This window comes from Dermacentor silvarum, chromosome 10 (assembly GCF_013339745.2).
Source record: "Dermacentor silvarum isolate Dsil-2018 chromosome 10, BIME_Dsil_1.4, whole genome shotgun sequence".
Classification (NCBI taxonomy): Eukaryota; Metazoa; Arthropoda; class Arachnida; order Ixodida; family Ixodidae; genus Dermacentor; species Dermacentor silvarum.
The window spans coordinates 17526909-17541921 of record NC_051163.1 but is presented as its reverse complement, the minus strand read 5'-3'; the positions used below and the strand labels follow the sequence as shown (position 1 = coordinate 17541921).

Here is a 15013-nt window from a genome sequence, read left to right as displayed (position 1 = left end):
TTACGAAGTCCGTCCCGAAGGTCCGAGTCGCACTGGCGCTTTCGTTAAGTTTCACCGTATAGTCAGTCAATCAGCGAGCCTTGACGTCATCGACAGCGTCTTGTTGCTGCTGCTGAGATGGTCGGGCACGTTGCCCAGCCTCCTGGCGACGCCACTTTGCTAGACGTTCCTTCCTTTGCTCCGGTATCTCCCCAGCACGTTTAGCCTTCTTCTATTCGTTCTTCCTACGCTCAACCGCTAATTGCCAGGCAACTATTTCGGGATCAGAGGAGTTAAGCTTCTCCGCTCTTCTGCGCCGCTGAGCAGCAATTTCGCTCTCTTTCCCCATGGCTATACCACACTGGCAAACGCCCAGCGCAAACGCCGGGCAAACGCCCGGCGCACCAGCTGTGCGCCGTGTGACGTAACTGCTCCCCGCGCATGCGCAGCACGGCTCTCCAGGAGCCACGTGAAACTGCTCAACCTCGGCCAGTGTAGCTCACGCTGTAAAAGTTCAGTGGGAAATCAATACACCCTCATTGTGCATGCTTCTTCAGTGCCATTGGAACGCGACTCTCAGGGCTGGATTCGCACCTGAGTAAGACACACACTGGGTGAATAGGTAGTGTCAAAATGCATGCCCCATGGCCTGCTGTCTCTGGATAAGAGAAACAGATATCGAAGGCTGCTGACTGCATTTTGCTGACTGCAAGCGCCGGAAGCACTTTAGGAGGCGGAAACGCGTCATAGACGCCATGTTTTGGACATCCTAGAGAGCATAGTCAATGAACAGCTGCGGATGTTCGTGATGTCTCTATGACGTGGCAGACAATACTGAGACCGGGTTTATAAGTGTTCTTTTAGTATGAAATATTTTTCTTTTGTAGCCGTCACAATGCATTCGTGTCGTTTGCGATTTCGACCGGATAGCAGCTGCTGTTAAGAAAGTGCGATAGCACGCAGACTATTTAATGAACCTAGACACAGAAAGAAATTTAGCTCGTGCCGGAAGTATAAGTATGCAGAAATTACAAATGCGGCAGGGCCTCACAGGATGCGAGGATGTGGTGTGTGGGCTTATCTGTTGCAAGGTCGAGGAGGGTGCGTGGGAGCGTAGGCACCGATAGCGCGGATGCCAACCACGATTTCATTCAGCACGTGGCTTTGCATATGCTTGAACTTGATGAATTTCAGTGCGGGTGACCGCTTCCGCGGTCAACATGAAATTGCTTGCCAGATGACGTTGCCAGCGTTAAATCTATCGATTCGTTTTTGTCGCTTCTATAATCGCATCGTAGTTGTTGCGGACTAGGCTGCAAATGCTGTAGTCTGTGGTGCGTAAAACGAAAGCAACGGCGATGACCCGGGCATGTATACGTCCTTCTGTTTCAGTACATTGAATTCTTTTCTTTTAACTCGAATGTTTCTTCACGAGCCCTCCCAGAATTTCCTAACCATAACTGCTACGGGCTGTTTTGTATTGCTGCAACAGTCCCGAATAGCTCACGGTCAAATATATATATATATATATATATATATATATATATATATTGGAGATTTTTAGAATTAGGTACCCATGAAAATTACGAGCCGCAAGTGCGCATACGCATAACCCAAGCCACTCCTGGATTCTTGCAGTCCCGTTGACCCAAGACCCAAAAATCGACAACTAGCGTAGATCCCCAAGGCGTCTTGCGTCTTCAAACAGCATACTTAATTCGTAGTTCTAACACAGAGATGGAACGTAAAACTCCAGAAAGAAAAACACAGTGATTACGTTTATTACGTTTCACACTTTGCCCTTTTTGCTGAAAAATGCATTCTGTTCGTCTTCATTTCTAAAAAAAACTTTTCTTTTTTTGCTTTCAAGAACCGTTTTATTTTCCCCGCTGTGGCGTCCCGAGCTCTCGACCCAATGTTGTCTGCGACTCGCCCAATTCTCATACTCTGCTGCTCCTTTAAACCCAAGAACAGCCTACTCAACGCGGCTTAGAGACCCACAGCTTGGGTCCCCAATTCTAAAATTCTCTATTCAATTACGTACTCTATAGTGGGATCGAGCCTCGCTCACCCAGCACAGCAACCTGATGCTCTAACTATTGAGCCACAATCACACGTATATACTTATATCGTGCCAACGCCAACAAGCTCTTTGAGATAGTCGCCACGTGCGTCGCAATTCGTAGCACGTGATGCAATGACACAAGAATGCAAGGGGCAAATTTTAAAGCTAAGCTTTCTGTGTCGCACTGATTCGTCCATGAGCACCAAAAACGCACTGCAGGAAAGCCAACTTAAATATTCGAACGATCTGCGCATCTGCGCACACAACAACGGCGACCGACATACGTATCGTAGAACACTACAGTTTACATTCGCAGTTGTACCGATAATAACAATGGGAACTGAAACGCCACGCTACCCAGACGAACTGTATTAAGGCGCAGCTTTCTATGTCTCCCTGATTCGTCCGTGAGCGCCAAAAACGCACTGCAGGAAATCCAACTTACACAATGGAACTATCTGCATATCTACGCACGCAATAGAACAACGGCGCACGACATACGTATCGTAGAACACTACAGTTTACATTCGCAGTTGTACCGATAAGGACAATGGCAACTGCAACGCCACGCTACCCAGACGAGCTGCGTGTATCTGCATAGCATCATGTGCGTCAAGCAAGTTCAGCGCATGGCAGAAGAGGCTGCCGTACGCGATTGTAAGCGCGAGCGCGACCGTACTCGTAAGGCCTATACGCCCTGTATCGGCAATGGCATTCAGTCCGTGAAAGTGTGAGTGTGTGCGTGTGCGTGTTATGAACGGCTCCATGATCTAAAATAAAGGCTGTGCAACTTAACGAAATTTGTTTTCATTCAATTTCAACGTTAAAAAAATACAATCCTAAACAAGCAATCAAATCACATATGCATCGCATCGGGTCGCTCAGCATTTCTTGGCTTCGTTGCGTGGTCGTTGACATTGGACTTTGGCCTTGATTCAGTTTGCATGGGAGAAAGCTTCGCGTTCAACCATCTTTCTTTAAGAAAGGAACTTTGATTTTTATGGCGTTTCATTAACCGGCTTCACGGAAGCATTGCTTCGCACACATTCCAAGATGGGAGTTGCATCTAAGTTTCTCTTGTTGTTGGATTATTCTATGTAAAAATAGGTTAATCTTGTCATTCGCGCTTTCCGCCGATGACGGCACCGTGGTACTTCATGTATAATCACTCCCACCTACTCGCAAATGCTTCTGTTGCTGCATTCTTATTCTGTTTTAAGGTATTTATTTAATTGTTTAAGATTGCTCAAATTGAAATGCACAAGTATACAGTTCCGGACCAACTCTTTTATTTATTTATTTTTTTTTGCTATGCCTCTATATGGCCACTTTGTATTCTGGCTTTCTTTTTTTTTCTAACCGTAGAAGTCTAGCTATGTCCTCCTGGATATGCCTGAAGAGGCGTACACTACTTATACCTAATTAACAAATGAACAGTTAAATAATTAAGATCATAACGTAGCAACATGACTAGATTAAGTGTCTGGTTGGCTACTCTGCACAGGTGGAAAGGGTAAGGGCAGAAAACATAAGAAAACAAGGAAATATAAAAAAAAGATGCCACAGTTTCGCCCTAAGGGCGAAGCAATGAATGCGATAGCAACACAGCAATGTCATACGAAGTAAGGTGAGCGGCTTTGGTAGCAATATGAATTGTAGTAAACATGAGCTGATTAAGTAAGCAGGTGTGCTGCGGCGTAAGTAGACCGACATGAAGAGAGACTCGATGACCACGAGGAGGCGCGTGTGAAACGGTGGTGTTGGTGAGAAGCGCTTCCCGTGGGCAGCGCGTGCGAAGGGACACACCTGTAGCGCTACACTGCCGACCCGGGCAGCATTGCATGTGTAGCGTGCGTTGGAAAATGTGGCCCGACTATTACTAACTGATTGAACAAGCGTGATGTGAGCGCGCACAAACAAACATGAATAGATCACACTGAATGACTGCAGACAACGACTGTAAAAACACTGGCAGCAAGCGCATATATACGCCGCAGCAGCGGGCGAAGGTACATGCGGTCTATCGCTTCAACGGAAACTGAGCGGCGAATGCACGGCGCATAAAGGTCAGAGCCGTGTGGAGATAAGAGACGGTGCGGACGAGCGACGAGCGCGGTTGTTGGCAGCGTAGAAGTGCGCCCCCCCCCCCCCCCCCCTCGCGCTCCCTCCGGCGCTGGCTTCCCGCTTCCTTGCTTGCGCATGCGTGATTGAGTGCCTTCGCTCTCCGTGATAGCGCGCGTCCCCGCACGCTTCCGCTCGGGCATACGGCGCGCGGCGAAGATTTTATCTATAGGGAACCTCACGGCGACGGCGACGGCAGAAATCCGGTAGAAGTGTCCATATAATTGCTATCGCAATAAAACGCATGAGTTCGGCCGCACTATAGTTTTTCGTTTAGTCCCGTTTCTTTTAAAAAGCACATTAACGTTCTTAAAGCCGTTCGGGCCGTCGTCGGCTGTCTTTTCAAGCGTGGTGCTGAGGACGTTTTTTGTGCATTGAAACGACGACAATCACACAGAAGGTGAGCTATTGTCTATGTGCACCCGCAAATTTCACATTGTGGATTTGTGGCCATTCCGAGGAGGTATGAGTACGCATTCGTAAAAGCTACTCCACGCCGTAGGCGACAAATGAGAGTTACCTCCCGTCGAGGTAAGCCATGTGGAAGGTGATGCTTCAGATGAAAATAATAATTAATTACTTAGTTAACGCAAGATCAGTTTGCAGTCGTTGGTGCCGAGGACAGCGGAAGAGTAGTACACACGAAAGATCAGTATATCGGGAAATTTGACTAGTTAGTGTTTGTTCACCTTGTCATGCGCCTAATACTACTACCAACCATGGAAGGACTCCGTCGTTTTTTTTCTGGTGCCTCCTTGCGCTGATGTCTGTAGTACTGTAGCATTGGGACATGAACCGAAGTTCCCCCTGTTAAACATTATGGCAGACCCGCCGTGGTTGCTCAGTGGCTATGGTGTTGGGCTGCTGAGCACGAGGTCGCGGGATCGAATCCCGGCCACGGTGGCCGCATTTCGATGGGGGCGAAATGCGAAAGCACCCGTGTACTTAGATTTAGGTGCACGTTAAAGAACCCCAGGTGGTCAAAATTTCCGGAGTCCCCCACTACGGCGTGCATCATAATCATATCGTGGTTTTGGCACGTAAAACCCCATAATTTAAACATTATGGCAGCCAGCATTGCTTGCGCCGGGCGAGAATCTGGAATGACGAAAGCGCGTTACGAATACTTGCCGGTGTGTGGAAAGCCGAAGAACATGGTCCTTATCTGTTTATTATACCTGATATCATATATATCTGTTCACGAGATTAGGACTATAGGGTGTTGACAATTTCTACACCCAGTTCGACTTCAGGCGCTTGAAAATCGTGAACAGATATCTGTTCGCGTTTTTCGTGGAGTTTTCTTATGTGGGGGCAAGCCTAAGTCAGGCAACTATAGGCTATACAGCCCATTTATAAGCATATGTTGCGCAGCGACATTGTACTAAGCATATCCAATGCCCGCCGCGGTTGCTTAGCGGCTATGGTGTTGGGCTGCTAAGTACGAGGTCGGGGGATCGAATCCCGGCCACGGCGGCCGCATTGCGATGGGGCAGAAATGCAGAAACACCCATGTACCCTCCTTTAGGTGCCCTTTAAAGAACCCCAGGTGGTCGAAATCAACCCGGAGTCCCCCCCCCCCCCCCATACGGCGTGCCTCATAATCAAATCGTGGTTTGGGCACGCTAAACCCCACAATTCAAAAAACAAAAAACCTAGCCAATAGCCATTCATAACACGCTTGCACAGTTCTCGAGGACAATAATGCTACGTAAATGCAAAGGCGAAGTCGGTAGAGACTGAGTGTCAGTGTTTTAAAATAGACACTTGGGCGAGTTGGTTAACGTTTGTGTTTGGGATAATACAAAAGCGCTGCGACAGCATAGCTTAAAAAAAGGAGGAAAAAAAAAGGGGGGGGGGGGTGTTCGCTTTGCCAGCACGTGTCTGCTCATTGTAGGGTCGTGTGGCTTCCGTCCTTCTATCGCGCGGTACATCTGTGATATCTCGCCATGACAGTCGCAGGGCACGTGAAATACTGGAAGCGTACCGCGTCAGAAAAAGACAACATAATTGATAATGTCATATCAGTCCTCTTCTTTTCCTTGTTTTATTGTGAAACAGATTTACTCGAAGTTGACAGCTGAGTGTACGCGTACACGTGCGCGCAGGTTTGCTGTTTCTTTTTGTATTTATTCGCGGTTCTGTTCCAACAAAATTGTCAGCTGTCGGTCAGCGCCTGCACCGTGTGCGTTCTTCTTTCTCCTTTGTCCCTTTTGTGGTGTTTCAGGAATGTCAGTGCGTGTTACCATTATTTTGATGTTATTTTTTTATTGTGCATCAAAACACATCGTCTACACGGTCTGCCATTTGAATCGAATAGATAACGAAGACGAGGAAGCCATAGGGGAAAATATTCGTAGTTATATTTAAAGTGTAAATATTATAAGGTATAGGGAAATGAAAAATGACGAAAAAAAAACAACCTGCTGCCGGTGCAAGGAGAAACCACAACTTGTCATAGCGAGGGTCTCTACTCCGGCAGGTTTGATGCGTTCAGGTAGGATGTGAGGGTGTATTCTCCAGCTGCCTGCACCTCAATACCCACGTACTACGTGATGACAGCGGTCAAAAGGATGCGCCGCATCGGCCGCCATGGCTTGAGTGGCGCTGGCCAACACTCCCAAGCTGATATTTTCTACGCGTACAGAAATACCACCCGCGTAACGCGGACCTTCTAGGTTCGACTCCCACCGGCGGCCAATTGTTTATTCGTGGATCCACTTTTGTTTCTATTGACCTTATAACTCCTACGTTTAACTTAAAACCAACATATATTTTTCCTGTGCTTTCCTTGGCTTCACACTGTTGCGGCTACCACAAAATGTCGCAGTTTCACTCGTAAGGCGAAGCATCAATTGCGATAGCAAATTAGTAGAGAGCTATGCGGAGTAAGGATAGTAGTTTTATCAGCTGTATAAACTTGGACATGCAGCAGCACCAGCAAAGCGCAGAACTGTTGTTGACGCCGTCGGCGTTTGGCCCGCGTTCGCACCGAACGCGCGCGGCGTTGGTGACTGTTGCCGGTGCCTCTGGGGCGGCTCGGAGGTTTTCGACGCGATCAGAATGGGACACTTGTCGAGCACCGTCGGAAATCATACCCACCTTCTCGCCTCGCAACGTTTTATTGCGATAGCAATTATATGGACACTCCAAAGGGGATTTCTGGCGTCGCCGTCGCCGTGAGGTTCCGTATGACTTCAACGGCGATGAAATCGTCTCCGCGCTCCGGACGCTCTATGTGCTAGTGAAAGGGCGCGAGGGACGCGCGCTTTCACGGAGAGCGAACGCACGTCGGAGAGCAAACGCGCTTTCTGCGTCATGCTCCCTGAATGACTGCACCGATAAGTGGTTCTTGAGGGAAAGGGAAAGGTTGGCGCTATCTTCTGCAGCCCTTGAGGGAGCACGGCTCAGCGCCAACGGGGAGGGGTAAGTGGGAGCGAAAGAAGGGATAGAGTGGAGTCGCCATGGCTGGGCGAAGCAAAACCGGCAGGCATAGGCGGCACGTATCAGGCCGAGATGGAAGGCCTTGGTGTGCTGCAGTCTGCAGGGGTGTTGTGCCAGGCCGGTCAGGCCCGGGGTGGGGTGGGAGGCCGTGAGGCCTTCCCGCTTGTAGAAATGTCCTTAGAGGCGTGCGGAGAGCCCTGACGAGTCAAGGAACTCCACGACGCCTCGAAGTGCAGAAAGGTGGTGTCGGCCGGGGAAGAGGAGATCTTCCTCCTTGCCAGAGGGGAGGCCCAGGCGGCGGAACTCCTGCAGGAGTGGGCCCCGCTGCTGGAGGTACGCCGGGCAGGCCAGCAGGAGATGTTCGATCGTCTCCGGCTCCCCGCAGGAGCTGCAGGCCGGGGACGTCGCTCGCCCCAGTCGGTAGCTGCGTGCTGCCGTCCAGTTGCAGCCGATGCGGAGCCGGAGAAGGAGCGAGGTTGTCTGCCAACAACTTCTCTGCCCGGCGGTCGCCCGCACCGTCTCTTATCTCCACACGGCTCTGACCTTCGTATGGGCTGTGCATTTGCCGCTCAGTTTCCGTTGAAGCGATAGACCGCGCGAACTTGCGCTTGCTGCCAGCGTTTTGACAGTCGTTGGCTGCGGTCAATCAGTGTGATCTATTCATGTTTGCTTGTGCACGCTGACACCACGATTGTTAATTCAGTTAGTAAGCCAATCTGTCCCAGTTTATGCAGCCATAAAACTACTATCCCTACTCCGAATAGCGCTCTACTAATTTGCTATCGTAATCGATGCTTCGCCTTTCGGGCGAAACTGCGACATTTTTTTATATAAATACGCATTTGGTGCCGCAGCTCCCCTCCCTCCCATCCCCCCACGGCCTTTCGCGCGACGGAAGAAGCCGCGTTTGCTCTCTATGTTCGGTGATAGTAAAGGAGGAAAGAGACGCTTAATTCTGCAGCCCTTCAGGGAGCATGGCGCAGAACGCGCGTTAGCTCTCTGACGTGCGTTCGCTCCCCGTGAAAGCACGCGTCCCTCGCGCCCTTTCACTCGCGCATACAACGTCCGAAGCGCGGCGACGATTTCATTGCCGTTGACGTCATACTAAACCTCACGGCGACGGCGACGGTGACGACGACGCCGACGGCAGAAATCCGCTTTGGAGTGTCCATATAATTGCTGTCGCAATAAAAATCGGGCCCCTCGCTTCTCTCCCTTCTAATCGTTTATTGTCTGCCATGGTTGGCTTGTTTTCCATAGGGTAGCGCGTTTGAATGTGGCAGACCACTTTTATGTAACAATACAATAATAGACAAGGGGGTAAGGGGTGCTACCAGCTGCTGGCGGACTCAGCCTTCCAAAGAGCTACCGGCAGTTGCTACGCCCAAGCTCAATTTTTAAATGTGTCAGGCCATTCTTTTTTCCTCGTTCCTATTCTCCTTTCCTGCTCCAGTTTTGTTTCCCGTGCTTGTAGCAACAATACATTAAAAAATCCCGGGCTATTTTTTGGATGTAAAGAAAGAGTTATTTTTATGCTGCAACGCAGTTAAAAGGCTTGGTTTTCTTTTTTTCACAAGTTCTTCGCCACAGATGGAATATGTATTGTTTATGAAAGTTAGTATGCGAGAAAACTATATCAACATAATATTGTGGTGCAATTGGTATCTTCAGGGCTATCCTCGAGCCAGTGTACTGTCCATCTACTACTGCAAGAACTTTTCTATATACATTTTACCACTTTCAACTAATCAAACAGTTCAGCAGTCGTACACGATGGTTCGTGAAGCAATCGACAAATTTTGCTCACGTGGGATGCAGGAGACTGAAATTCAGCCGTCGCACCTTCGTCTTCTGCTGAGTCATCAGGAAAAACAAATCTGCAGAAATCTTCAGGGGGATTTCTTTCAAGGGGTATTTCTCTTGCAAGTTAGGGTGTTGGAATTCGGGTTGCAAAGAATGCTGAAACTGGCCGTCAACACAAACACACTGCCACTCACAAAAGGGTCATGATCTGTCTATCGTGATTCAGAAGAAGTGTGATTCTTTTGTCAAGCATATAGAGTAATGTAGTGACAGTAGGTGTTCTGAATGTGAAGGGCTTGCGCTGTAAGTTCACCTGAACCATCTGCACAAGAATTCTAAATATTCTACCATACATATAAAAACTTATTCTTACACCAGGGAAAAACATTTTGGTTACCCTTTGTTCATTATAACTGTATTCATATCCTGTATTCTTACCATTTGGTGGCTGTTTCCAGCCTGCTACTTCCCTGTTTCCCTCTCTGTTCATTGTATCTGTGTGTTTTCATGTCGAATAATAATACATTTTACCATGCATGACATGGCATTCCTTTTTGTAGAAACTGTTTAACCTGAGTGTTACCTGACTCTGAAGTCAAGAGACAAATATCATCTGCGTAGGTTCAGGCTTGCACTGCAGACGGCGACAAATTGGCTACTTTAACATCCCGCATTCAAACGTAGTGGGCGCAAGACACTTCCTAATGTACGATTTCTCTTTCGCACATCTCAATCTTGTTTTGTCTACAATCCGAAAGAGCCTTCCGCCTGACACCTGATTAAGTGGATTTCATTTGGTGTTGTCAGGCTGTAAGTGTGCCACTCAACAGCTATCTGAATTTGACGTGTCAAAAAAATGAGTTACAAATAAAGCACCTCCAGTACCAGTTTGTTTAAAAACTGTGAATCCGAGGAGAGCAGTAGTGTTTATCTGCATTTGGAGCATGATTAGGTTCCCGATAACTTTAAGCGGGAATTGTTAACGTTGTTTCAAAAGATAATGTGGCAGTGTATTTTCAGGAGAAAAATTACAACTGATATATATGTTTAAAGCTGAACGCTAACGTACCGCGCCTTACTCTGCACAGGTGCTCCTGTTGGTCTCCACCGGATTGTCCATCACCAAAGGCTCGTATGCCTTGCAGAACGTTGAGATCGTTGACTACCTCAGCTTATCTACGCTACGAGAAGCAACATCAAATTTTGCGATGGCAATATCTCTTGTAAGCATCCAATATACACAATTTTTCTCGCATGAAAACGTTACTGCAACGAAAGCGAATTGATGTGTAGGGAAGGAAAGTGTGCATGCTCTGCGGGATATAACTGCAGCAGCAAAAAAACAAGACCAACATCGAAAACTGAAAACTGTAGCTTTCTTGCACCAGAGTCTAAACTTAGATATTTGAAGCGCGCTTGGGTGCCGATAAGGACTATACAGCACAATATCAAAGGTAGGCCAGAAAACGGCGCCCGTCGGAATTGAGGGTATGAGGCGGCTCTATAGTCGCGATTCACGTGCTCTTGAGTGTACTCTTATAACGCGGGTCGTAGAGCGCCCAGAAATTGACCTTGCGCCCAAAAATATTGCTTGCGAGCCATCTCGCCAGTGACAAATTGACAGTATGCCAGTATAGTCTCATATCAAGGAACGACGTTCCTTGTCCCACCAACTGAAGCCACTTGCGCAAGTTCTTCATAAAGGGCAGCATGCATTTGTTTAACCCTAATAGGACGTATTACAAAACATGTGGTCAAAAAGCAAAAGAATGTTCACGCATGTTTTCTTTTTTTTTTTGCGAGCTAAACGTACGAGTATACCCAACGATACAGGTCTTAGTTGTATGCATCAATCTGTTGTGAACAACGCTGCAGGCATTCCTGACACTCCTGCTGTGGCGGCGTTGGCGACAGTGCCTTCCACCGTCAGGGTTCTCAGCTACTCTGCTGGGTCTGCTGTCCACAGCCTGCGTGCTGGACGTCTACTGCCAGTGTACGGCCGCGGTACAACTGCAGGTACGCAAGCACGTGGTCGCGAGAAACGAAGAGAAACGCTCACACATGTTTAAGCGAACCTTCGTTTCCCTACCTGAAGATGGTTTCGAGGGGGTTGGTCAGTGTTTAGTTTCTCGCTGAGTTAACAAGACCGACCTCGTAGACGTGTAATGCTCAAATGGGCCGATCATGCAGATGCTGCAATCATTCGCGGTGACTCGTTGAGCCGATCCTCACACCAGATCCCTGTGTGTTCTCGCAAAGGTTTTAATGCGCTATATAACGCGAGCCGACCCCAGAGGCAGGGGAGTCTTGATAATGCTGTCGCATTACTGCCAATAAGGGGTAGCGCGTGGACTATACCTTCGTTGCCTATTTATCAGGGTTTGGCGTCCCATGCCTAGCCGGGTAGACGTAGCAGGGTATCGCCTCTCTCGCAGCTGTTGAAGTTACATAGGTTGCACATAAAATACAGTTGCACACATTGTGTGCCTCTTTTCGTAACATTTAATCCAACAGATTCAAGAAAGCGTCGCTTAACGTGCATTCCAACAAGTGCGGTGCGCCTGCCGAAACCTTTCTGACAACTGATTAGCGTTTGTACCTGTATCGATGCACGAGATTCTGCGTGGGCCACTTCGCAGCTGGTATAGGAAAATGCACGTGGCATTATAAAATATTCAGGCATTTCCGGAAAAGAACGCTAGCAGCTGCTTCATGCATGTGTTAGCGCAAAAACAATAGAAGTCACGTCGTGTACTCTCGTCGGTTACCAAAGCTGGATGTGAGCCAGAATGATAGCAAACGCAAAGACAAAAAGGATAATGTACGCGTATGTACAGAAATTGTCAAACGTATGCGACCTAATCCACAGGCTCACCATACTTGTTGTTCAGCTTTGTGGTTCGGTACACGTAGATCTCCGGACATTGCAGGCCTCCAGAGAGCTCTGTTACCCGTGGGCGTTGGAACCTATTACGCATCGCAGGAATTATTTTGGGGAGGTTTAAATATTAAGCCTTGCGATCGCAGGCTATGTAGCCCGTATACATTTGACAAGGGCTGTTCATTGGAAGCATACCGAGGAGGTTTTAAAAAAGAAAGAGCGGATAACTCGAAGAAAGTCAAATAAGAGACACATGAATCAGAGGTAGAAATAGAGAAATATGTAAAATATTGTTGTGACATTCCACTAATATGCAGGAACTTACTTATGTGTGTGACAGACAGCAACAGTATGGGCTGTCACAGCAGTCTAGAAGAGGTATTTCAGGCGTTCTGTGCGTCTGTGTGCTATTCACCGTGGCCCGTCATTTGCCCAGTTTCGTGAAAAGATATTGTCTTAAAGATTAGCTGGGATTCAGAGCCTAGTGGCGTTGCAGGCTTCTGGTGTGGAGCCGCGCTGGACTCGCGACTTTGGTCATACCACGCCACAGAGTTGTGTACCCGTGCATACTGTACTGCAATTCTGATGTTGGCCAATGTGGTAAAATCTCCTTGAGGAAAACGCACAGTAGACCCAATTACCTTCTTTTTTTGCATTCTTCAGTCAACAATAAATTGGAAATTTAGCCTTTACATTACTTAAAACTTCTAACCACACGTAAAACAATCCAAAGGCATGACTACGTGTTGACATCTTATGTCGCCAGAACTAATGTATTTATGTATTATTATTTGCCAAGAACAGTGGAGAACTACTGGGTCAGTTGCCCGAACATGTCGTGCGTGCCCAATATTTTACAAGAACACTGCATAACCTCCTATAGTTTTAGTAATTGTGATTCAATCTTACACATTATCCGTACAGAAGTATTTGCACGTAAATGTCCATGGTTTTTTATAGTCGTTACAATGTAAGTTTTCATGTTTTGCCCTTCCTTCTTGGGTAGTGTACAGTAAGAAATATTCTGTCAATAAATTTAAAAAATACTTTTCGTTAACGCGTATCATCACTCCTCTTCCTCATCCCCGGCGTTCTCGTTGTGCAGTCGCCGGCTAGATCTTCAGAGCTGAGGTTGAGTTTTCTTACCTTTATTACCCTAATTACGTATCTTTAATGATGTCTCAATACTCTATCAACGTCGTCTGCGAAAAAAAAGCATATTTTGTTTCTTAGCGAAACATGAGTGTGGGACTGAGTTTATCCATAATTTTGTTCATCGTACGTTCTTTTTTTTTTCTTTCCGTTTTTCGTGCTTAGGATATAACGCTGTCAGCAACTCAGCTGGACAGTATGTCAGTCATTGTGAGCCTCGTCGTGCTCGCTACCATCTTGGGAAACTTTGTAGTATCCGAGATTCAAGACTTGGTCATCAAAAAGCCGAATCGATTTGTGGTAAGTGCTTCCATCATAATTATGGGGATCATTTATAAAAAAAGAAAAGATACGTCGCACCGAGAGAAAGAGAGAGCGTAACAAAAGGTAACACGGTTAACCAGACGATATCCACCAGAGGAGAGCCATATACGATTGGCTACCCTGCACGGGAAAAGGGAAGATGGGTAGAAATGATATGAAAAAAAAACAAGACAAAGAAGTAATAACCTGAGCCAAATTAAAGGCGTTTACACATACAGTCTGCCACACTATTACGGAGACACACAGTAAGCCTTTTTCTCTTTTTTTCCCGAAACTGGCTAAACGAGTGTAGCTGGTGTAGGACTTAACCTTTTTTTTATAGGTGCCGAAAAACCAACTCCGCTCACCTGCAGAAGTCATTTTTTTAAAAGCAGAGGTGTAGCAGGTAAACTGAACATCCTGCATCACAGTTTCGATGCCCCCCCCCGCGTATGTTGCAGATGACAGACAGAACAGGCGGGCGTCAGGCACGCACGGCACCATTTTGTCTCTGACTGTCGGCGCTATCGGTATGCACATATAGAGATAATAGTGAAGGCATGATGCGTGGGTGGCAGCGAGGTGGAGCGTGACTGTAGGTCATGGAGGAAGGTGAGCTTACCTTCCAAGAAGACAAAAATCAGAACTTTTTTTGAGACCGAATCGAATAGTAACAAGAACCAATCGAATGGAATCTAATATTTTTCGAATATCTTTCGAACATCTTCCGTATAAGGAGCACCCTTTTACACTATTATTGTAAAACATTGTTGACATCCCACCATCCGCCACATTAGCAAATTTCTCTCATTATAGTGGCAATTGTGAAGAACGCTTTATGAAAAGCTCGAATGCTGCATTGCAATCAAATAAGCAAAATTCTACGGAGTATGGCTGGTCGTGAATTACCAGAATGAAAGTTTTAAAGGCAGTTTTGTCAGCCCATTAGCATCTTTGTATACCTTCGAGAATAAAACTGAAGTAGACGTCGATTGCTGCGATTTCATAATCAGGAAAACACTATTGAAATTTCTATAGCTGCAAATGGTGCCACTATATTATAGAATATGGGTGCAATCAATTCTATGCAGGTTCAGTCAATCGAAAACGCACTTGCTGCATCGATAAATAGGGCCAAATCATGCCTATTCTCAAATGTAATGTCTGAGCAAAATTTGAACATGAGCGATTGTGGTTTATAACTGGAATATACTGGCTTCTTGAACGACGTCGTGTGCTCTACGCAACTTCCCGTTCATTATATC

At 47.0% G+C, this 15013-nt stretch overlaps 1 protein-coding gene across 2 annotated transcripts in view; it reads left to right on the top strand.

The window, feature by feature from the left end:
• LOC119431099 (ATP-binding cassette sub-family C member 2-like) overlaps positions 1-15013 on the top strand; it is a 178854-nt gene that overhangs the window by 133832 nt on the left and 30009 nt on the right. Inside the window, exons 3-5 of one of the 2 annotated variants that reach the window (XM_037698577.2) lie at positions 10501-10635; positions 11288-11428; positions 13611-13745. The exons of the other annotated variant lie outside the window; for it this stretch is intronic. Of the exons in view, the coding sequence (XP_037554505.1) occupies positions 10501-10635; positions 11288-11428; positions 13611-13745 (411 nt within the window). The remainder of the gene's footprint in view (positions 1-10500; positions 10636-11287; positions 11429-13610; positions 13746-15013) is intronic. 2 annotated transcript variants of the gene reach the window in all.